This window comes from Mustela lutreola, chromosome 10 (assembly GCF_030435805.1).
Source record: "Mustela lutreola isolate mMusLut2 chromosome 10, mMusLut2.pri, whole genome shotgun sequence".
Taxonomy (NCBI): domain Eukaryota; kingdom Metazoa; phylum Chordata; class Mammalia; order Carnivora; family Mustelidae; genus Mustela; species Mustela lutreola.
The window spans coordinates 40,091,297-40,116,251 of record NC_081299.1 but is presented as its reverse complement, the minus strand read 5'-3'; the positions used below and the strand labels follow the sequence as shown (position 1 = coordinate 40,116,251).

At 36.1% G+C, this 24,955-nt stretch overlaps 1 protein-coding gene and 1 pseudogene across 1 annotated transcript in view; both read left to right on the top strand.

Annotated features, from left to right (window-relative positions):
- FAF1 (Fas associated factor 1) overlaps window positions 1-24,955 on the top strand; it is a 492,920-nt gene that overhangs the window by 301,945 nt on the left and 166,020 nt on the right. The window contains exon 9 of the mRNA XM_059136657.1: window positions 23,959-24,054. Coding sequence (XP_058992640.1) covers window positions 23,959-24,054 — 96 coding nt within the window. The remainder of the gene's footprint in view (window positions 1-23,958; window positions 24,055-24,955) is intronic.
- On the top strand, window positions 19,501-22,762 carry LOC131809509 (serine/arginine-rich splicing factor 7-like; annotated as a pseudogene).

Here is a 24,955-nt window from a genome sequence, read left to right as displayed (position 1 = left end):
AGGTTCTCTTTTTTTTTTCTTTACTGTAGTACTTTCAGTAAGTTTATTCAGCTCAAAGTTACAGGTTGATTAGTATTTGGAGTATTTGGAAAATAAGGCTTATAATTAGCACACAAAAATGATTACTGTCGGGCACTGTGGGTTAAACCACTGCCTTTGGCTCCGGTCATGATCTCAGGGTCCTGGGATCGAGTCCCACATCAGGCTCTCTGCTTGGCAGGGAACCTGCTTTCCCCTTTCTCTCTCTGCCTGCTTGTGATCTCTCTCTCTCTCTCTCTGTCAAATAAATAAATAAAATATTTTTTAAAAATGACTGTCTATTTTAAAGAGTTAATACTCAGCATGACTTTCATTTTATACTTTTTTTTTTGGCATTGACATAAATAAGTACTGCAGGTATGAATTTGCCCACTAAAGCATGCTTGTCTCAGGAATAAAGCATTATTTTATCATGTGTCAAAATATTCTTGAAAGATTATTGGATTTGAGGATTTTCCCATTTTTAATACAAAAAATTATTCTTGGTGTGTGCGTGTGTACAAGAATCCAGTTAACCAGTGACTAAACATATGCACATGTATCTAGAGAGATCTAGAGAATTCACTGGTTCTTGTATTTATCAGTGTGAGTCCTAAAAAACACAATAGTAAAATAATGCTGATGCATTATGACTCCCAGGTAAGTTGTAATTTACAGTGTATTATGGTATTTTTTATGTATAGTATATATTACTGGATAGTTTTTATACCTATCTGAAAATGTTTTTATTAGCTACATTATGTATCATAAATTTGAGCCATCATATATTACACAGTAGAGTTGAAATGACATTTGAATACTCTAATTCCTATGAAATCCATAGAGAAGAAATGTACTAGAATGCAAAGATAATTATACAGAAACATTAAATATGAAAGAATAGCATGTTTTATCAAAAAATGAAAATGTTCAATTTCAGATTATGTTGATGTTGGCTTTGAGTGGTCTATATTTTGCTTATTTTGACTGGTGATTTCAGGTCATCGGTTACTACTGAATCAAACTTAACCTGCTATCTTACATCAGTCCTTTTGGACCTTAACTAAGCTTTTCACTCAGACCTAGAGGTCAATCAGCACTCTGATGATACTTTTTAGTATTTCTTATCTCACCTTGGAGTGGTTCCAGGGTTTGTTTGTTTGCTTTTTTCCCCCTAGATAGATTATATATTTCTCTAGAAAATTACAAGTATCTTTCATATTTTACCTTGGTGAAGAAAGTAGGCAAAGTACTCATGTAAATTAAACTCATAGACATTAATTATGTGACAGGCCTATCAAAGCAACCTGCCAAGCCCTTTCCAGGCTGTAAATGAGAATATAAGATTCAGCTTGTGTCCTTAAGGGCCTTAGGGTCAAATACCTAAACAGAGACATAGGCAAAGTTGAACCACAAATCAAGAATTCTCAAGTTTCACAATAAGGGCATAGGAGTTGAGCAGGAGAAGAACCACAGGACTGGAATGGGCCAAGCATGGATTAGCCATGGAAGTGAAATTCTCTTTTTCTAGATAGCACCCATTTATGGTGCTGTGCCTAACTTGATACTCAGACTCTGTGTTTCCCAGGAGGAAAAGCCATGACAAGATGCACAGCAGCACTATGTCCATGTGGTACAACTAAAGCTGTTAGCATAACTGCCTGTTAGCATAACTTGCCAAGGAATTAGATGCTGCTGGAAAAATATCCAGAGCTCCTATGTTTGCTATCCAAAGAGTTCCACAGTATTGTGGGGTAAATGGCATCCCACTATTGACTAGATATGTGCCAAATGGCTGATTGGTACTCTTCATGCATACAAAGCAGGCTTGAGATGTATCCCTGCATACTTGAAGATTCTGTCATTATGATGAGCTAAAGTCACCACTGATTAATACTGTAGCTCTCTAAAATTATGAGATTTTCCACTAAAAGAACGTCTTTATGATACTTAAAATGAGGAGCCAGCTTGAAGTAAAAGCTGGCTAACCAAATCTTCTAACCAAAGATTCGATCTTGATTTTTTGACTATGTTACGATTATAGAATAAGGTAAAAAGCTTGTCTTAATAAGATTCTGGATTCTTATCATCAATATTTCATGTTGACTTGATACAATTTTGTTAATAAATTATAAATGTTAGAAAAATATCTTGAGGGTTTTTTTTTTTTTCATAAGTTTCTCCTTCTGCATTTTGGCTTGAGAAAAATTGTACATTTCTAATGCACTATCCATGTATATGATGGTTTTAAAATTTTGTGGAACTATTAAGATACTAAAATTATGTTGCCATACAGAATTACAATGGAGTCATCAATGGATATGGTTTCCTATAAACAAGCAATTACTTCTGTTGAATTCCTCTTCAATGTCATTATTTTGTCCTTTGCTTTTCATGAGTATTTAATACTTCTAGATTCTGTTTCAAAGTTAATTTCTACAAGCTCTGGCTTATATCTTTCAGCCAAGTTGTTAGTGTGTGTATGCATATGGATTTATGTTTGTGAAACAACACTGAATTCCTTTTAACTTAGACCAGGTAATGGACATTAGGCATTTGTTAGTGAAATTGTGCATGGTATGACGAATGCAGATCCATTCATTATGTTTTGTTAGTGCCTATTAGCATTGATTATGATATGAACACATTTATTTCCTAGACTTTCTGGGTCTTCATCTAAATAATAGCAGCAAATAGTGAAGTATCAGGAGTCTACCCCTCATCATTCAGTGTTTCCTTGAATATAAATTGAAGTAAAAATGGAGTAAAAGACCATTTTATGTATTTTTAAAATCACTTATCAGGAGAGAGTAATTAACTCAAGATCCACAATTAGCCTCACAGCAGTCCATATTAGCCACCTCCAACCATCCCAGGTCTTTCAGAGGTGGCATAATTCTGAGATTATTTTGTACTTGAAACAGAAGGGCTTATAATAACTAGCTTAAAACACATTTAAGAGTGTGAGGTTTTTCCTTTTTCTTTTTATGTTAATGTCTGCCCTCTCTAATGATAATTTTCTGGTTTTAAGTGGGGGAAAAAACCCCAAATATTAGGAGAGAATGCTTCCTTCCTACCTGGTTTTAAAGCTATGTATTTCCTTTGGTAAATCTGGAAGTAGCTGCTTTAACCGGATATTTCGGTTTTGAATTAGTTACATGACTCAAAAAGAATCAACAAAATGAATCACATATTCAAGCTTGAGAGAGAACCATGAAGAAAACTTAGAGAGGCCCACACTTAAAGTATTAATTGCTGGCTCTTCCTTGTTTACTTTTTTTGTTTTGTTTTAAAGGAAATGTTCAGTTGCAGAGCATTCCTGCATAATTCAGATACAGCACAAAGCACAGCTCTGGGAACCTTTTCTGCAGCTCTCTGAAAGTTCTTTATGCAACCTGCTTTTACAGGTTTAAATTACATTCTGTGACACTGTTTTTGTGGTTGAATTAGAAACTTACTTTTTTTTTAATTTTTTTTTTTTTTTTTTTTTTAAGTTAAACCTGTGATAAGTAATTGTCACAGTTAGCGCCCTGGTACAATGCTAATTTGAAGTGACATGTCCATACTGGCCCTCCGTAACATGAAGAAGCCTAACAGGTGTGAGGGGTGTGGCTTCCCATGGGCTCTGTTGAACTTCTAACCAGAGAAAAATAGCAGAAAAAGTGAAATGAACCTTGAATAAAGCTGTCAGCAGTAATTATCTCAGCAACACTTTGTGGGGAGATAAAATAAGCACTGGTGCTTTTATAACCTGAACACGCTGCACCCAAGATAGATTTTTTTTACCCATTTAACCTAAACTGCTAAATACCTTCCAAGAGATATTTTCATAAGCCTAATTAAATAATAACAACAAAAATAATTGTCACAAAATATAAATTTTTGGAATACAGGTATTTGTTTTTATTTTAACATGTTTCTTTTTGGTATTTGTTTAAGTAGTTTTGGTAAGAAAATTTTTTTTTCATTTTGTTTTGGTAAACCATTATGGTATGAAATCTCAAGTATTGTATAGAAAATTACATTATCTTCTTGGAAAGAATACTTTCACAATTAATGTTTGAAAGTTTGGTTTTCAGTTACTTTGAAAAGTGTTCAGAGTATTGGACTGACCCATATGAAACAGGATAATATATGTGAATGAGCTGCAGGCCATCATAACAACACTGCTGCATATACTTCTTTGGAGAGGTATAACAGTACTATATTTTGAGGTGAAGATTTGATAAACCTTTTTCCATCTGCTCTCCAAGCACGAGCCATTGTTATTTTCTTTGACAGTAGTATTTTTAAAGTATACTTCAACTTACTTAAAAATAATCCAAATGGCATAAAGACTAGGTTTGCCTGACCTGAGAAGTATAAATGAGTTAAAGTATAATTTTTCTTTACAAATGTCCAGGCTTTAGAAGCTAACAGTGCAAAAAATAGTTGAGATTTTGCAATATACACTGCTCTCTTTCTTTCATTGCCTTTCTGTGCCTTGAAATAGAGTTATGATTTCAGGTGATCTAATGATATCTAGAGATTTTTAAGTTCTTTTTATAATTTAACTTTACCATGTTCCCATCCCCAATAAATTAGAGGCTTAACAAGCTAGCCAGTAGGTTCACATTTAAAGTGAAGGTGATGTCATTAAAAAAATAAAAAGGGTTAGGTAGGAGTCAACATAACATGTTCATCCTGATTCTGCTGTATTTTTTAGCTTTGTGATCTTCGGTTAAAAATAAGAACCTCATTTCTTTTTTTCTATGAAATGGGACTTGGCAAACTATGCCAGGTACATTCTCACTAAGGAGATAACAAAGATCAGATACAGCAAGATAAAATAGAGGTAACATGGTATATACTTTATTCACAAACTAATGATTATTAACTTCATCAAAAGAAAATTCCTCCTCATTGGCTGCATCCCTAGCACTCAGCTGATTTCCTCGTGGATGCTCAGTAACTATTAGTTAAGTGAAGGAATAACGTTGCATTTTGTACTCTACTTAAGACAAGTTTAGTACTCTCTGTCTACTCACCAGAGTTATATAGCAAAATCCCTACCAAATATATATATATATATATATATATATATAATATATATGTATATATATATATAAAATATTATATATATATTTATATAAAATACATACACACACTCTCTCTAATCCTCACAACAATCTTACAACTTAGAAACATTGCAGAGGAGGGAATTGAGGAACTGAGAAGATAAGAGAGTTGTCTGAAGTCATACAGCTATTAGCCAGCAGAGCCAGGATTTCAAATACTGGCAGTGTGACTTTGGAGTTAAGATCATAATCACTCTGCTTTTATACCTCTCTGAGGAAGTACAGTGACAGTCATTGCCAAAGAAATTGTCTTATGGTGACACAGGTTTCCCCAGAAACTTGTCGCAAGTGTAAATGATTGAGGAGACATGGGAGTGCATTTTGGGGGGTGAAATTGCTTCCTTATTCATTGGGACGCTTTTTCTCCCTTTTGTCTCCTAGAACAGTATGTCCTCTAATCCATTGCACCCTTTGAAACAGTATTGCTGCCTTAGGGCTGTCTGGACAGCGTTACACAAATGTAGGATAACAGAGTTTTGATTCCTAGATATTTGGCCTTTCTTTCAGTTGGGTCCAATTCCTGGGCCAGGCTTTCACCACTTTATTCCAGACCCTGACCTACCTATGTAAGACCTCTGTTTATAAAATCCGCACTGCCTCCTACTCAGCTTTCACCTGGGATGCTGGTCCTCCCCTCAGGAACTGACTGACTAAAAGATGTTTATTTCTGGAAGATTTGGTCAAGTTTCACAAGGTGTGATTGACTACGGAAAGATACCAGATGTTTTTGAGGGCACCTGGCTGGCTCAGTTGGTGGAGTGTGTGACTCTTGATCTCAGTTGTGGGTTCAAGTCCCACACTGGGCTTAAAGCCTACTTTAAAAATTAAATTAAAAAAAAAAAAAAAGCAAACATATTTTAGAGAACAGAGAAAATTTTGAGATTAGGAAGTTATAGGGGCTTTAAGGGCATGATTAGGCTGAGGTTTGAAGCTCAGATGATCCCTTTCTCATACAATCCTAATGTACCTATGAAACAGAAGTAGAAAAGAATGGGGAGGGAAACCCATGCAAGAGTAATGGCATGAGCAAAAGCCCAGGAGTAGGTAAGTACAAGGCATATTTTTGGTTCAATGAGTAAACAAATGTGTATACAGTACAAAAAAGTAGTGAAGGGATAATGCCTAGAAAGACGTAGGCAGTGGCTTTGAAAAAATTGTTCAGAGTGAGATGAAGGAACTTAGAAATCACCTAGTTATGGTTTTTTGTTTTGTTTTGTTTTGTTTTCATTTTACAGGTGATAAAGCTAAGAGAAGAGAGTTGATCAAGGTCACATGATAAATAAGAGGCAGAGTTAGAATTTTAATCCACATTCTTTTATCTGTGTACAGTGTTCTTTCAGTGTATTAGCCCTCCAATATTTTTATACACATGGAATCATACCATAGGCAGCATTGATGGGAGAAAGCCTTACAAGGGCCGCAATGCAGCCATAAAAGAACAATTCTTGATTTGGTTTAATGGTGGTGACAAAAGAAGAGCAGCTTACTGGCTGGTTAAATGTATTTAAGCTGAAAGTAGGCTTAACTAGTCTCCCACAGTCACTGCAGCAGATAGGAGCACTTTTTTCCCATCCACCTCCTTCCAACCCCACCTCACTACTCGCTGCAGGCTGTTTTCCTCTCCTTCAATCTTGGTTAAGTTAATCTCTTAGGAATTAAATGGGAAAACTGTAGCAAGTTTCCACTTTTGGACATCCCTTGTAAAATGTCCTTCTAAAAATCTGTCATGGGGGTGCCTGGGTGGCTCCGTCGGTTAAGGGGCTGCCTTTGACTCAGGTCATGATCTCAGGGTCCTGGGATCAAGCCCCAAATCAGGCTCCCTGCTCAGCAGTGAATTTGCTTCTCCCTCTCCATCTGTGATCTCTCTCGCTCTCACTCTCTCTCAAATAAATAAATAAAATCTTTTTTTTAAAAAGCTGTCATAAACAGGTAATGAATGTCAGAGATGTACTCTCAGGTGCACTCAGAGCCAAAATATATCTAAACAAGCATACTCCTCACTGGGTGATACTTAGAAGAATGTCATAAAAGGTCTTGAGAGTAGGTAAGAAATCCCTAAATAAGCTTAGCTTGTTCACCTAGGAAGAAAATATTTTATTAAGTATTAGTCAACATCTTCTGGATACCTTTGAAGTAGAAAAGTTTAAGTATTATATTGGGCTGTTCTATGTATGTTTCAGAACACATATCAATTAAGTTAAATGTAGTTGACATTAAGGTGTTATTAAACATTTATCTGATACCAATACTATCACCTAGGCTTAAATTCTTAAAGACAGAAATAAGTGGGCATTGCATCTGAAAACACCTATATGATAATTCTATCTCCTGACAAAGAGCCAAAGGCAAAATGTGTGCTTTTTGTTTTTGTTTTCGTTGCAAAATTAATTGAAGTCCACTACACTTGGCACTTATTCACTTACCATCTTTTTAATGCTGTCAATAAAGATGATATTCCCATTACTCATATGAGGAAAATGGGGTCTTATGAGGTCAGGGTCATTCCCTGAGAAATGTATTAAATATCAAAGCCAGGATCCAAGGCCAGGTTATCTGTATCCAAGTGCCTGACATAATGGGAACATAAATGTTTATTGAATAATTAAGTTATAGACTCTGGGTAACTATATGGTTCATATAACTTGCTTGACAACTAGTTCTAAATTATAAGTAATTATGGGGAAGAAGAGCAAGTTCAAGAGACATCTGCATGTTTCAGATAACTTTCCCCTCACTTGTCCTGTGGCTTTCAGAAGCAGTGGATTTTTAAAATGGTTTCTTTTCTCTTTTCTGCCCTCCACCAGAGGGTGCTCATAAGCAATTAAATGAGTGAGCTGTAGAGAGATTGAACTGAGAAAACAAGTGCCATTTTAATTCACTGCATGGATTTTTGGCCCCTGTGCAAAGTAGCAGACTTTACAACAGAACTCTTCACTCATTTTTTTTAATCTTATTTTATTTTTTCGGTGTTCCAAAATTCACTGTTTATGTACCACACCAAGTGCTCCATACAATACGTGTCCTCCTTAATACCCAACACCAGGCTCACCCATCTCCCCACCCCCATCGCCTCTAAAACCCTCAGTTTGTTTCTCAGAGTCCACAGTCTCTCATGGTTCATGCTCCCCCTCCAACTGAAATAGCTTCCCTGGCTTTGAGTTGTCTTGCAAATAATAACTAGTCTGCCTGCCTGAGCTAGTGTCTTTATGGAGGTAAATCTAACCATTCTTGCTAAATGGGTGTGAGAGAAATTATACCAGTAGGCAGTATTAGGCTGGTCTGATAGGGCTAAATTCTTATATAACTTAATTTTCAGAAGTACTCTAGTATTCTGAAGGACTTCAGAATATTGTCTAGTATACTTACTAGAATCAAATAAAAATGCAAGAATGTTGTTATTGTCTGTTTAGTTTTATAAAAGTATATCTTTTTTAGAAAATTTGTTAATTCTGCTGCAGTGGGTAAATTTTTATCTCCATAAGGTATAATGTAGTTTTAGGAGCTGGGATGCAATAGAAGACTTTATTTTTTTTTTTATTCTTTTTTTAATAGAAGACTTTAAAAAAAGAAAAATTTTTTGTGTTGAGCAACCTCTCTTTGATAGAATGCTGGATAATGTTGGACCAGTGCAGGAAGTATGAAGGTGGGCAGTTATAATGTAGAAAAGTATCATCAGGTGATTCTCCTTGTTTTCAAGAATCCCAACGTAATCTTAAAAATATTTTCAAAACTTTTAATAAATTTATTCTTTGTTCAAAGAGGCAATTTAAGTATGTTATTTAGAATTTACAACTTGTCAAAGCTACAGTTCACATCTTGGGAATATTCACATATGACACTAACTATTGGCTAAGTGGAACCAAATAAATAAATTAAAAGTATTATAATGCAATTGTTTTTTTATTGAAAATTGACCTCTGCAAATGTTCACTGAGGACCCAAGGTACCCAGCTTATATAGCTTACAATTTAGAGTGTGGTTATCCAAGAGTGCCACAAAAACGTTGCTTTGCTAAGGCATTTCTGTATACCACTGCATTAGGAAATGCTATTTATTTTGACAATCATTTCCTCAAAGATCCGTCTCAAATTATTATTTTTTTATTTTTCTGACTTTTTTTTTTAAGATTTTATTTATTTATTTGACAGAGAGAGATCACAAGCAGGCAGAGAGACGGCAGAAAGAGGAGCAAGCAGGCTCCCTGCTGAGCAGAGAGCCCGATGCGGGGCTCGATCCCAGGACCCCGAGATCATGACCTGAGCCAAAGGCAGCGGCTTAACCACTGAGCCACCCAGGCGCCCCTATTTTTTTTCCTTTTTAAAAAATTTTTAATTGAAGTATAGTTGACGTTTAATATTGTATTAGTTTCAGGTGTGCAATTATATACATTATAAAATACTCACCATAAGTGTAGTTACTGTGTGTCACCATACAAATTTATTACAGTATTATTGACTATATTCCCCATGCTGTACTTTTCATCCTTGTGATTTATTTTATAACTGAGGTTTGTACCTCTTTATCCTCTTCACTTATTTCAGCCATCCCCATATTCCCCTCCTTTTAGTTTGTTCTCTGTATTTATGAATCTGTTTGTTGTTGTTGTTTGTTCCTTTGTTTTGTTTCTGAGATTCCATGTATAAGTGAAATCATTTGGTATTTGTCTTTGTTGGTCTGATTTATTTCTTTTAATGTAATACCCTCTAAGCCCATTCGTGTTGCAAATGGCAAGATTTTATTTTATTTTATAACTAATATTCCATTGTATATATATTTACCACACCTCCTTTTTCCATGCACCTATTGAGGAACACTTAGGTAGCTTCCATATCTTGGCTATTATAAATAATGGTGCAATAAATATTGGGGTGCCTATATCTTTTCAAATTAGTGTCTTCATTTTCTTTGGGTAAATATCCAGAGGTGGCTCATAAGGCATTTCTGTTTTTAGATGTTTGGTTTATTGGTTTGTTTGTTTGTTTGTAGCTGTACCAATTTACATTTACATTCCCATCAACAATGCACAAGCGTTCCCTTTTCTCCACTTCCTTGCTAACACTTGTTATTTTTTGTCTTTTTGATACCAGCCATTCTGACTGGTGTGAGATGGTATCTCATTGTGGATTTGATTTGCTTTTCTCTGATGATTAATCATGTTGAACATCTTTTCCTGTGTTTGTTAGATTAAAAGAAACAAACAAATAAAAAAAACAAGTCAGGAGCATTTTAAATTATTTTCATATAAATTTTCTAAAAAATTTGTTTTAGGAATTTGGGATAATTAAAACAAAATATAGTACTTTGCAACTAGCTATAACATCTTTGAAGAATAGGTTAAGAGTCAAGAAAACATGCTTGTGCTATCATTAAGCTGTGACTTGGGGCAAACAACTCTACAGTCAGGAGCATTTTAAATTATTTTCATATACGGACGCCTGGGTGGCTCAGTTGGTTAAGCAGCTGCCTTCAGCTCAGGTCATGATCCCAGCGTCCTGGGATCGAGTCCCACATCGGGATCCTTGCTCCACAGGGAGCCTGCTTCTCCCTCTGACTCTGCCTTCCACTCTGTCTGCCTGTGCTCGCTCTCTCTCTGACAAATAAATAAATAAAATCTTTTAAAAAAAAAAATTATTTTCATATAAATTTTCTAAAAAATTTGTTTTAGGAATTTGGGATAATTAAAACAAAATATAGTACTTTGCAACTAGCTATAACATCTTTGAAGAATAGGTTAAGAGTCAAGAAAACATGCTTGTGCTATCATTAAGCTGTGACTTGGGGCAAACAACTTTACCTCTCTATATCTTAAATAGTAGTATTAGACTAGATCTTCTTGTGAGAAGAAACTACCTTTCATTTGGAATCTATTAGAAATGATGGGGCTACTGATGGAAGATGCTTAAGAGTAGGCTAGCAATAAACTCTCAGTAGAGTCCCATTACTAGCTTTGAATGGAGCAAAGGATGCTTGATGGACATAGTATGGCGGCAGCACTTAACTTCAGCTAAGACTTAAAGATCTGTGGTCTCTAGGGCGCTTGGGTGGCTCAGTTGGTTAAGCATCCAACTCTTGGATCTCATGTGAGTTCAAGCCCCTCATTGAGTTCCATGCTGGGTGTGGTGCCTTCTTTTTTTTTTTTAAAAAAAAAAAATCTGTGGTCTCCTTGTTGGGATATCAGCAATTGATATCCTTTACAACTCTAGTTGTAAAAGTCCTTTACAACTCTAGTTGTAAAAGACCTTTACAACTCTAATACCACGTGAGTATAAAATGAAGCCATCTACAGCAGCCATCCCTGTTTCTTTCAACTCAGCTTGCTTGCATGATAGCATTCTTATTTTTGTACACAGCAGAAAGCCTCAGAATTTGCTACTGTTGATATTTATTTCATTAAACCTTACCAACTTGCCAAATCAGTTGAGGGCTCTAATACAGCAAGGCCAGGAAGAGAACACAGTTTTTGAGCTGTTTACACAGGAGTTTTGTAGATAATTGATCTTGACCTCCACATGTCTTATAATATTCCATTCCATTGGTTCCAGAGTATTATTAGTCACTTCCTTTTTAACAGTGTGCTTTTTTCTTTTTAATGAGGTGACTAAACTGCTATTTAACCCTGCTACAAGAATGTGGCAGTGGGCTAGCCCAGACAAGTGAATGTGCACTTGGTAACTAACATTCTTAATAAGCTTGCTTCAACCTGCCACAAATTAAAGCTCTGTGACACCTCTAGCACATAAGTGATTTAAAAAAAAAAAAAAAAAGCTTGGATTGTGAATAAATAAGCTTTTTTTGATTTGCACTCTGTTTGGCAGTAAATGAAACTTTAGCTTCATGATTCAGTTTGGCTTCTAACTACTTTAATCTGTCTGACTGAACAATGAGCATCTGAAAATTTTAAAGGGGTGATCCAGGAGTTAGTTATCTTTAGGGCTTCTTATTCATAAAAAGCTGTGGGTTGGTCAGAAATGTGTGGCATAGTTAAAACTCCATGGCTTTTAGAATAAAATCTGTTTTGCCACTTAGTAGTTAATTAATCTTAAACAAGTTATTCTACCCCTCCAAGGCTGTTTTGTGATCTATGCAATCATATTTATCTCTAATTTGCAGGATTGTCATATATGGTAGACATATATTTAGCACTTAAGATATAGTACCTGACAAATTGATGGTATCCAGGAGTAACTATTTTGATTAAGCCAAAGAATGTAATTACAGTTTATCAGTCCCTCAGACAGCATACAGTAGAGCCTTAATAGTTGTTTGATTGAATTATTGTAAATGCCTCTGAGATAAATCTTTCTGAGTTTGAGTTTTGGCTCACTATTTAGTGGCTATGTGACCTTGGGCAAGCTTCTTAATCTATGTAAGGTTCAGTGTCCTTATCTTTAAAATGGGGATTATAATAATACCTATCAAGGGAGAGTATTGTGACAGTTAAGTGGAGTAATGCATATAAAGCACACACATAATACCAGTATATATTAAGTTCACAATAATAGCAATTATTATTAAAATATTTTTTAAATTACAAAGTGATTTCATGGTATTTGTACATATATTTCAAACCATATCAAATTATATATTTCAAAATGTGTATAGTTTATTATAGGTCAGTTATACCTCAATAAAGTAATACTTAGTGATATGTGTGTGTGTATCTTCATTGCACTGCAATGATTGTATTCAATGCTGATGGCCAGTAAGACTCCCAAATCTAGATGGAACTAAACTAATTATACTAGTGACATGCTTGAAATATGGTTTAAAATTTTTCTTATGTTAATATTTTATGTTTTTATTAATTTTAATATCAGTTATATCAATATGCTTAATATTTTAAAATTAATATTTTTAAAACACAAGGCAATTGTATTTTACAAACTAATTTTTAAGAGATATATGGGGCACCTGGATAGCTCAGTGAGTTAAGCATCTGCCTTCAGCTCAGGTCATGATCCCAGGATCCCTGGAATCAAGCCCTGCATTGGGCCCCCTGCTTAGCGGAGAGTGTGTTTCTCCCTCTGCCCCCTCCCCCACTCATGCATGTGTGCTGTCTCTCTCTGTCTTCAAGTAAATAAATAAAATCATTTTAAAAATATACAAATAGTGAAGCTATAGTTTTATAATTTTTAGTTTGTGTTACTAAGTGTATCACACGCAGGGCAAGGATCCTGCAGGCCACTGAACTGAATCTTCTTAGTAATGCATTAAGATCATAGTCTATGAGAGCTAGAAGGGATCTGAGAGGTCATTCATGTGGGTTGCTCTCAGGGAGGAGTATTTTAATAGTCTTTTCAGATGACTGTGGTTATTCTTCTTTGATAAGCCAGAACTCAAAGTGATGGTTCTTCAAATGTTAGTTTTATTGTGGAATCTGCAGCCAGATCAATATACGTTTTGTACTTTGTTACAGTAAGATTCATTGGTCTGTCCTCCACTTTAATTAGATCCTTTATCAGTACGTAATTTTATAACATCATGCATTCATTGTTCACTTGGAGAGTATTGGTCCTCTGAGTTACGCAGATTTTCTAACATTGACCTATTCCATTATATAATATATGTATAAGAAATAACCTGTTAATAGTACCACCAATCTCATCAGAAAAGTCTTTAAGGGGTACCTGTCTGGTTCAGTTGGTGGAGCATGTGACTCTTGATCTCAGGATTATGGGTTCAAGCCCCATGTTGGGTGTAGAGATTACTTGAAAACAAGATCTTTAGGGGTGCCTGGGTGGCTCAGCACCTGTCTTTAGCTCAGATAATGTAATGATCCTGGGGTCCTGGAATTGAACCTTATGTTGGGCTCCATGCAGGAAACCTGCTTCTCCCTCTCCCACTCCCCCTGCATGTGTTCCCTCTCTTGCTATCTCTCTCTCTGTCAAATGAATAGAATCTTCAAAAAACAAACAAAACAAAACAAAATCTTTAAAAAAAAAAAAAAAAAAGGAAAGGAAGATCTTTAAGCATTAGGAATCTGTGACATTTCTGGTGGCTGATAAGTTTTCCGAGATTTTTTTACTTGAAAACTCAAATTTTGTCATGGACAGTTAATACTTCCAGACTTGTTCCTTAAAGGAACAGGCTTGCTTAATTCATTTTGGAAGAAAACCCTGCCAAATACTAATACCAACCAAATAACCATAGTTTGCCTTCCAGTCATTTTAGTAATAATAGTGTTCTATGAAAAAAGTAGTTCATTCAGCACATAAGTCAAACAATTACACAAGTGCTTTTTCCTCAGCAAAACCATCATACTTCTTCATGCAACAGGAGTTTTATACATACTTCCCATTTGTCATATAGAGAATATTAGAAGAGGTGTACTCGAGAGTCAAGTTTAATTAGAAGTAATATTTTTTTCTGATTTAACAGGAACATTCTTAAGTTAAACTGGCATTTTCACAGTGAGTACATGGCAGTGGAGACTTTCACAAAGTTTGATGTCACTACCTTGATTTGTGCTAAGGTACCAATATGGCAGTTTTGCCCACCATTATTGCTTTTCCACTGTCAGTGTAAAAACAGTGAGAAAGTCAAATACCATCTATGTATTATTAAAATGATTTTGACTTTGCGGAACCCCTAAAAGGATCTCAAAAAACCTGTGTCTCTAAACCACATTTTAGAAATAATTGGCATAGTTAATATGTTCCTAAGATAATACCAAATTCTTTCTATAAGAAAAAAAAACAAAACCCAAAACTTCAAATAGGCCTTAGGAGTATTTACTAATTGAATATATACTATTTGACAAATCTGTTCTTATTAAAGCCATCTTACAGAAAGCCTTTTAGAAAAGGAAATGTTACCCATTTTTATAGAAGAAGTTGAGGTTTGAGATATGAAATACTGATTGGCATAAATGATAGAACAATAACTACCCAAAGTGAATTCAAACTCAAGACACTCAAGACTTTGGAAGTCCTTGCTTTCAAGAGAATCAGAAGATAAGCCACAAATTGGTAGAAAAGATCTACAAAAGATACATCTGAGAAGGAATCTTTATCTAAAATATATGAGGAAATCATGCGGCACAGTGGGTGGCTCAGTGGGTTAAAGCCTTTACCTTTGGCTTAAGTCATGATCTCAAGGTCCTGGGATAGAGCCCTGCATCGGGCTCCCTGCAGGGACCCTGCTTTCCGCCCCTGCCCCCATGCCTGCCTCTCTGCCTACTCTGATTTTTGTCTGTCAAATAAAAAAAATTTTTTTTAAATCTTTAAAATTATGAGTAACTCTTAAAACTCAACAAAAAAATGAACAACCCAATTATAAAATGAACCAAAGACCTTAACAGACATCTTACCAAAAAAGATATACAGATGGCAAATAAGCATATGAAAAGATGTTCCACATCATATGTCATCAGGGAAATGCAAACTTAAAAACTACCTATTAAGGGATGCCTAGGTAGCTCAGTATGTTAAGCATCCAACTTTTGATTTTGGCTCAGGTCATGATCTCAGGGTTGTGAGATGCAAGCCCAGCATCAGACTCCATGCTGGACAAGAGCCTGGTTAAGATTCTCTCTCTCTCCCAGGGTGCCTGAATGGCTCAGTCACTTAAGCATCTGATTTTGGCTCGGGTCATGATCTCAGGGTCCTGAGACCAAGCCTCACTTCAGGCTCCCTGCTTAGCAGGAAGTCTCTTTGTCCTCTCTTTCTGCCTCTGCCCCTCCCCCTGCTTGTACGCTCGCTTGTGCGCGCACGCTCTCTCTCTCTAGATAAATGAAATCTTCTAAAACAATTCTCTCCCTCTTCCTCTGCCCCTACGTCTCACTTTAAAAAACAAACAAACACATGAAAAACACCTATTAAATGACCAAATTCCAGACCACTGACATCACAAATGCTGGTGAGGATGTGGAGCAATAGGAACTCTCATTCACTATTAGTAGAGATGCAAAATGTTACAGCCATTTTGGAATACAATTTGGTGGTTTCTTAGAAAACTAAACATACTCTTACCATATGATATAGCAATTATGCTTCTTGCTATTTACCCAAAGGAGTTGTAAATTTAGTTCTATACAGCAACCTACACAAAGATATTTTTAGCAACTTTATTCATAATTGCCATAACCTGAAAGCAACCAAGACATCCTTCAGTAGGCGAATGGATAAACAAACTGTGGTACATCCAGACAAGGGAATTTCTTTCAATACTAAGAGGAAATGAGATTTTAAGCCATGAAAAGACATGGATGAACTTTAAATGCATATTACTAATTGAAAGAGACCAATTTCGAATGACATTCTGGAAAAGACACACTGTGGAGACAAAAAGATCAGTGGTTGCCAAGGGCAGTGAGGGGAGGTGGAGATGAATAGTCAGAGCACAGAAGATTTTTAGAGTGGTGAAAATAACTCTGTATGATATTATACAGTAGATAAATGCCATTATACCTTAAAATGTGCAACACGAAGAGTGAACCCTAATGTAAACTATGGACTTTGAGTAATTATGATGTGTCCACGTAGGTTTATCCATAATAAAAAACACCATTCTGGTGAGTGATGTTGATAATGGGAGAGATTATGCCTGTTTGGGGACAGGGAGTATAGGAGAAATCTCTGTTCTTCCCAATTTTGTTATAAACCTAAAATTACACTTTAAGAAAAGAAAGTTTTTGTAAATAAATAAATATAGATAGCTAGATATCTGTATATCTCCCATGCCTTTCAACAACATAACCCATTTATGTATATATGTATATAAATTAAATATTATAAATATATAATATATATAAAATAGTTAAATTTAATTAAACCTAAGACCCATTTAATATATATAATGGCCAGTGAGATTTTTAGGCATGAAATTTCTTTTACCCCAACCTTTCTCCATCCCTAGGCATTCAGAAGATTATACTCTCAGATGTGCTTTATTTATTTAAATCTATAGTATTAAATAATAAAGGAATTTTGGCTTGATTTCATTTTGAATTTGTGAGTCTTTTGAATCTCTGCATCTGCGATCATGGAAATCAGAGAATTACAGTCTAACATGGTCGGGAAAAAACTGAATAAAGCCTTGAAATAGATTTGCAAATAAGTCACTGTTCTTTATTATATTAGGTTAAAGCAATCTTGTGATTGAGAGATTACCATTATGTATAGGTTAATTAACTAACATAATGTATGCAAATTTAAATTTTTTAAGGTAACCCCCTTCAACTATAAAGTCAAACAAACCAGCCCTAATCTTTTTTTTTTCCAGTTCCTTACCAAATAAATACCTCAATGATAGTAGTATGGATCCTTTAAAATTATATAACCATTTAGTTTCACATACATTATCTCAGTTTCATTGGATCTTAATACCAACTCTGTGAGAGAGTACAAATTGTATTACCCTATTTTGTGAATTAAGAACAGGTTCTTTTATACTATTCCCCCTCTAAATAATAAATAAGAAATACAGAAATTCTAAGTGATTTTGTCCATGGTCATGGGACAATCGAGTGATTCAGCCAGCCTAGAGCCTCAGCCTTCTGACTTCATATCTTTCATGTGAATTTAGGTTACGAGTTCTATTATATCATGAAATCACTGTCTGAGTGACTATTGTCCCTTCCACGGGGTTGCTAGCCCCACAGAGACTGCCCCATCTTTATTCCCTTGTATTCCTTTTTCTGTGCCTGTAGCTATGTGCATCTTTTTAACTTTCTAACTTGTTTTTATGTTCCTTTAGGACAGACTTCTATTTAATCCACAATGGGCATATAGTAACTCAGAAATTCCTAACCCATCCCCCCATCCACCTTCCTTCTAAAATGCTGTTTGTCCATAGTCTGGACATAGTTTGTCCAGAGTCCATAGTCTCTTGTGGTTCATCTCTCCCGCCGATTTCTCCCCCTTCATGTTTCCCTTTTCCTAATGTCCTCCATGGTATTCCTTATGTTCCACAAATAAGTGAAACCATATGATAATTGACTTTCTCTGTTTGACTTATTTCACTATTGCTCAGCTATCAGAAAGGATGAATACCCAACTTTTGCATCAACTTGATTGGGATTGGAGATTACGCTAAATACTGTGTACTTTTAATGAACAGTTTCTTCCAGCTTCTCCTAAAGTATATCTTTTAATTTAACATGATTAGGCTATTAGGCAAAAGTAGTCACAGTAGAATCTAATAATCATTTCTTTTCTCCAGGTCCTAAAAATAATGATCATTGAAAAGATAACAGGTCTTCTGTCCATTCAGTAGGTTCAAAAGCCAGCTTTTACTTACCTTAATACATATAACCCTTTCAAAAGTCAGTTGAGGAGTGGATAAAGAAGATATGGTCCATATCATACAGTGGAATATTACTCAGCCATCAGAAAGGATGAATACCCAACTTTTGCATCAACATGGATGGGACTGGAGGAGATTATGCTGAGTAAAATAATTCAAGCAGAGAAAGTCAATTATCATATGGTTTCACTTACTTGTGAAACATAAGGAATAACATGGAGGACATTAAGAGAAGGAAAGGGAAAGTGAAGGGGGGGAATTGAAGACAGAGACAAACCATGAGACACTGTGGACTCTGAGAAACAAACTGAGGGTTTTAGAGAGGAGGGGTGTGGTGGGTGGGTGAGCCTGGTGGTGGGTGTTAGGGAGGGCAAATATTACATGGAGCACTGTGTGTTATATGTAAACAATGAATCTTGGAGCACTACATCAAAAACTAAAGATGTATTGTATAGTGACTAACATAACACTAAAAAAACAAGTCTGTTGAGGTAGTTAAGGCAGGGATTATTCACCTCAATAAATGGAAAATTCTGGCATAGAATAGAGAAATGACTTCCCCAAGTGCAGGAGGCTGGGAAATAATTGAATTGAGATTTTTCTGGCTCCTGGTCCAAGTCTTTCCATTATACTACACTGCTTCTTATTGTCAGTGACATTTACCATCATTATTGTTTCATTATCAGAGGATTTTAGGGTGGGGGAGGAGGACTTTTTTAATGAAAAATATTGTGAATGTAACGTGACTTGAAATTTAGCATGTAAAAAAGAAAAGAAAAGAAATTTAGCCTGGGCTTCTTTTTTTTTTTTTTTTTTAAGATCTTATTTATTTATTTGTAAGAGAGAGAGAGTGAGAGCGAGCACAGGCAGACAGAGTGGAAGGCAGAGTCAGAGGGAGAAGCAGGCTCCCTGCGGAGCAAGGAGCCCGATGTGGGACTTGATCCCAGGACGCTGGGATCATGACCTGAGCCGAAGGCAGCTGCTTAACCAACTGAGCCACCCAGGCGTCCCTAGCCTGTGCTTCTTATCCAAATTAGCTTTGCTTTTGTTTGTACTAAAATGAAAGCAATTGAGCCAGTTGTAACAAATGTTGATGAATATGATGAACAGGATGACAGAATTATATAGTTTTGCTTTTAAAAACTATTATTATTAATCAGATTTTCTAGCATTTGTAAGAGACAATGCCAAAACATCTAGATGCCAAAACAAACTAACAAATAACTAGGGGGCACCTGGCTGGCTCAGTCAGTAGAGCATGGGACTCTTGATTGCAGTGTAGTGAGTTCGAACCCCACATTGGACATAGAGATTACTTTAAAACATAAATAAAATAAAATGAATAAGGTGGCAAAGCTTATACCCCAAGTAAAAAAAAATTTAAAAACCTCTATTTTTTCTAAAGAAAAAATAATCAAATACAAATGATCTTTATCTACATGAGAGTACACACCTCACATGATTGAAAATACATGTGTAATCATGTGACATTTGCCTTTTTCATTCCAATATTTGTCTTCAGATAATTAGCTTGATTATAACACATGTTCGAATTGTGGTTATGACCAACCCACTGTTTTGTCCTTGGTTGGTCTCTATGAATTTACAGATATTTGGGTTTCCTTGTGTATCAGTTTAGTTCACACTTCCCCAAAAGTTACCAAAAGTGTTTTCACTGTGCTAATGGAGACCCTATTTTATTTTTAAAGTAATGAAAGAAACATGATACCATCATTACACTAAATAGACAAATGTGTCATTTCATGAACACCAAAGAAAAACACCCTCTTTGGTCTATTTAATATTGTTTTAATTCTTCTAGATTGACCAAAGTGATGTGTATTCATATTTGCTCATATTTTCCCAAGTTTAATTTAAACCTCAAATTAGTTATTTAATATCTGACCCTCTAAAAACTTCAGTAGGAGTAGGCATATTTGGCTTTAATTGTGTTGGGTAAACTAGGCAGATTCTTTGGGTAATGTATCATAATGGTAATAAAAATTAACTGAGTTAACCATTTGTGTGCCAAGGACTGTGCGAGGTGCTTTACATATATTGTAGATTCCTTAGCTATAACAATCTGATATTGTGGTTTAATATGATTAAAACATAATGACATTGTTACCATCTGTAGAAACTTCTTTTTAATGCCTTCAGCAAACACTATTCCAGGGTACCTTCCAAAAGAGATTTATAGAGTGCTTCCCAGGGAACTAGTAAACTGAAGTATTAATTCTAATTAGAAAAGTAACAGACACACTGGTGGTGGATGGGGAAGTGGAGATATATATATGATTAACTTTATTTTAGGTCTGTTACAGTTTCCTGGAACACTATTCTTTTGTCTTATGAAAAATGACCTTGACTAAAAATAAAGTTTGGGACTACATCAAAATAAAAAGCTTCTGCACAGCAAAGAAAATAACCAACAAAATTAAAAGACAACCTACTGAAGGGGAGAAGATATTTGCAAATGACATCTCCAATAAAGTGTTAGTATCCAAAATGTATAAAGAACTTAATACAACTCAACACCTCAAAACCAAATAATCCAATTAAAAAATGGGCGGGAAACATGAACAGACATTTCTCCAAAGAAGATATGTAAATCGCCAACAGACACATGAAAAGATGCTCAACATCACTCATCATCAGGGAAACGCAAATGCAAACCAAAATGAGTTATCATCTCACACCTGTCAGAATAGCTAATATCAAGACACAAGAAACAAGAATTGGTGAGGATGTAGAGAAAGGGGAACCCTCTTACTCTGTTGGTAGGAATGCAAACTGGTGCAGCCAGTCTGGAAAACAATATGAAGTTTCTCCAAAAAGTTGAAAATAGAACTACCCTAGGATCCAGCAATTGCCCTACTGGATATTTACCCAAAGAATACAAAAGTACTAATTCAAAGGGATACATGCACCCCGATGTTTATCAGCATTATTTACGATAGCCAAATTATGGAAGCAGCCAAAGTGTCTATCGAGTGATGAATGAATAAAGAAGAGGTGGCATATATATACAGTGAACTATTATTTCACCATAAAAAGGAATGAAATCTTGACATTTGCACTGACATGGAAGGAGCTACAAAGTATAATGCTAAGTGAAATAAGTCAGGCAGAGAAAGACATGCCATATCATTTCACTCATATGTGGAATTTAAGAAACAAATGAACATAAGAAGAAAAAATAGACAAACCAAGAAACAGACTCTTAATGATAGAGAACAAACTGAATGGTTATGGGAGGGAAGGTGGATGGGGAGGGGGAGGATGGGTGAAATAGGTGATAGGGATAAAGGAGTACACTTATTGTAATAAGCACTGGGTGATGTATGGAATTGTTGAATCACTGTGTTGTATACCTAAAACTAATATAACAATGTGTATGTTGACTGTGCTGGAATTAAAATAAAAACTTTAGACTGCTGGGACCTTTGACGACTGAGTCGATGTTACAGCTTCTCTATTATTCACTCCCGGGGCACTGCAAGCAGGCCAGGCATCATATCACCTTACAGGTGGTATGGAGGAGAATACCAAGATGTATGTTGGTAATCTGGGAACCAGTGTCAGCAGAGGAGAGTTAGAAAGAGCTTTCAGTTATTATAGTCCCTTCAGAACCGTGGACTGTGAAAAATCTCCAGGATTTGCTTTTGTGGAATTTGAAGATCTAGACATGCAGAAGATGCAGTGTAAGGGCTGGATGGGAGAGTGATTTGTGGTTCCTGAAGGAGAGTTGAATAATCAACAGGCATGCTTTGGAGATCTAGTTTTGATAGAATACCTGCCCAACATTCCTTTGATCCCAGTGATAAATGCTGTGAGTGTGGTGAAAAGGGACATTATGCTTGTGATTTTCATCGTTATAGCCAATAGAGGAGAAGCAGGTCACAGTCTAGATAACATTTAAGATCCAGAGGTAGGTGATACTCTTGCTCATGTAGCAGGAGCAGGGAAAGGAGTCAAGATCAGCATTTCCTCAGCCATCAAGATCTGTGTCTCTTTCAACATCAACCTTCACACAGAAGATCTAGATCTGGTTCTATAAAAGGATCAAGATCCCTGTCGAGGCCAAGGTCAAGGTCAAGATCCAGGTCTGTTTCACTACATGCAAGAAGCAGCCAAAGTCCAGATCTCCACCTCCAAAGAGAATTCATTCCCCATCAGGAAGTCCGCAAAGAAGTGCACGTCCTGAAAGAGTGAAGTTCTCAAGTTCACCTTTTTAGGGAAAAGTTACTTCATTTACATTATTATAAGGTATTTGTGATGTCTGTAAAGCATAACCTAGGAAGGTTATTTCTGTCATCCGGTCAAAATGGATCTGGATTATAACTCTAAATTCATAGCAGTAATGTGAATGTATTAACATCCTGTGGTCTGAAAATGTGGGTTTTTATTTGGCACATTTAAATAAAATATTTCTAACTAGAAAAAATAAATATAAATTAAAACTTAATAAAAGAGGGGTGCCTGGGTGGCTCAGTTGGTAAAGTATCTGCCTTCAGCTCAGGTAATGATCTCAGGAATCTAGTCTGCCTCTCCCTTTGCCCCTCCCCCCATTCCTCTTCATTCTCTCACTCTATCTCAAATAAAATATTTTTCAAAAAAAATTTAACAAAAGAAAAAAATAGATTAGAGGGGGGAAAAAAGAAACCAACCCTGCTGACATTTTTGGGTTTTTTTAGAAGATTTATTTATTTATTTGTGAGGGAGAGAGAGAAGGAAGGGGCAGAGGGAGAAGCAGGCTCCCCGCTGAGCAAGAGCCCACTGTGGGACTCTATCCCAGGACCCTGGGATTGTGACCCGAGTCGAAGGCAGGTGCTTAACTGAGTGAGCCACACAGGTATCACTATGCTGACATCTTGATCTCAGACTTTAAACCTCTAGGACTATGAGAAAATAAATTTCAGTTGTTTAAGCCAAAATAATAATATTAATAATAATGATAATGATAATAATAACCTTGACTGTTGTAACATGCCATATACAGAAAAATTTCAAATTTTTAAAGCCTTCCTGGTTAACCTAATACTGGAGCTACTAGAGTGAGCTTTCTAATCTAACTTCAGAAATCTAGAAAATATTGGGGTACTTCAGTGGCTCAGTCCATTAAGTGTCTGCTTTCGGCTCAGGTCATGATCCATGGGTCCTGGAATAGAGCCCTGCATCAGGCTGGCTCCCTGCTCAGTGGGGAGTCTGCTTCTCCCTCTCTTTCTGCCCCTTCCCCTGCTCCTGTACGAGTGTGTGAGCTCTCTTCTTTCTCTCTCAAATAAAATCTTTAAAAAAAGAAAAGAAATCTAGGGGCACCTGGGTGGCTCAGTGGGCTAAAGCCGCTACCTTCGGCTCAGGTCATGGTCCCAGGGTCCTGGGATCGAGCCCCACATCGATCCCTGCTGAGCAGGGAGCCTGTTCCTCCTCTCTCTCTATCTGCCTACCTCTCTGCCTACTTGTAATCTGTCTGTCAAACAAACAAACAAACAAAAAGAAATCTAGAAAATATCTAAAGGAGCTTTTGTGAGACATTGCTTCATTTTGTTTACGAATGATGGATTATTCGTTCTTGCAGATGTGTCTTGCTGAATCAGGGCTCTCCTATCCCTGCCATCGACTTACAGTGGGCAGAAGATCTTCACCTGCACAGACCCGAGAGCAGTCCGAAGAGGTAAGCTTTTTTGCCAAGCTTTTTGGTGAATAGGAGGCCTGTCCTCCACCTACCTGCCCACTTCCTATTCTTTTTTATCTGCCACAGCAGTGAATAGGTGAAGTAAATCTAGCGTGAATAAAATCTCAGTAATTCCTGAAGGCAGAAACTTTTCATGCGAGTTTATTGCTAATGTGCTCCTCCTTGGTCTATAAGTTTCATGTTTCATCAGACAGAATTCAGGTGGATTGGTTGAAATGAGTTTTACTTAGAATTGACAGGTTGACAAAGGATTTTCTTCATTGCTAACTATATAATTGAGTACATTTATTAAAACTGATCCTGAAGGTCCTTTAACTCATTGAGTTGGAGCACCTTCTAGGATCCAGGTATTGTGCTTGATACTATTTAACAAAGATGGATAACAATATATCCATACCAACGTGCTCAGAGTCAAGGAGATAGATTAATAAACTAATAATAATGGCAAAATGTAATAAAAGCTGTGATAGAGCATAGAATACTATAGAAGCAGAGAAGAGGGGCAGATAAGATTGAATATGTTTGTGTGTAGGATGTACCTGTGTGTATCTTTGTGGATCTGAACAATGTTAAAAGGCAGTGTCTTTTCCATGTCTACAAATTGCACTCTGAGTCCAACTATGATTTTGATTATAAGGTAATGGGAAAGACAGCTTGGACATAACAATTTATCTGTTAAAAAGCATTTATGGAGCTCCTACTATGTGCTAAAGAAAACTCATCACCATGACTTAAAAAGTGCATGTGACAGGATCATAACTAAATAGCACAGGAAAACATTATTTAACTCAGTATTTTCAGTACAGTAAAACCTTTTTCCATTTACAGTCTACACAAATTATGATTGTGAATTTTTATTTAAACTGAGTGTATTTTGGAC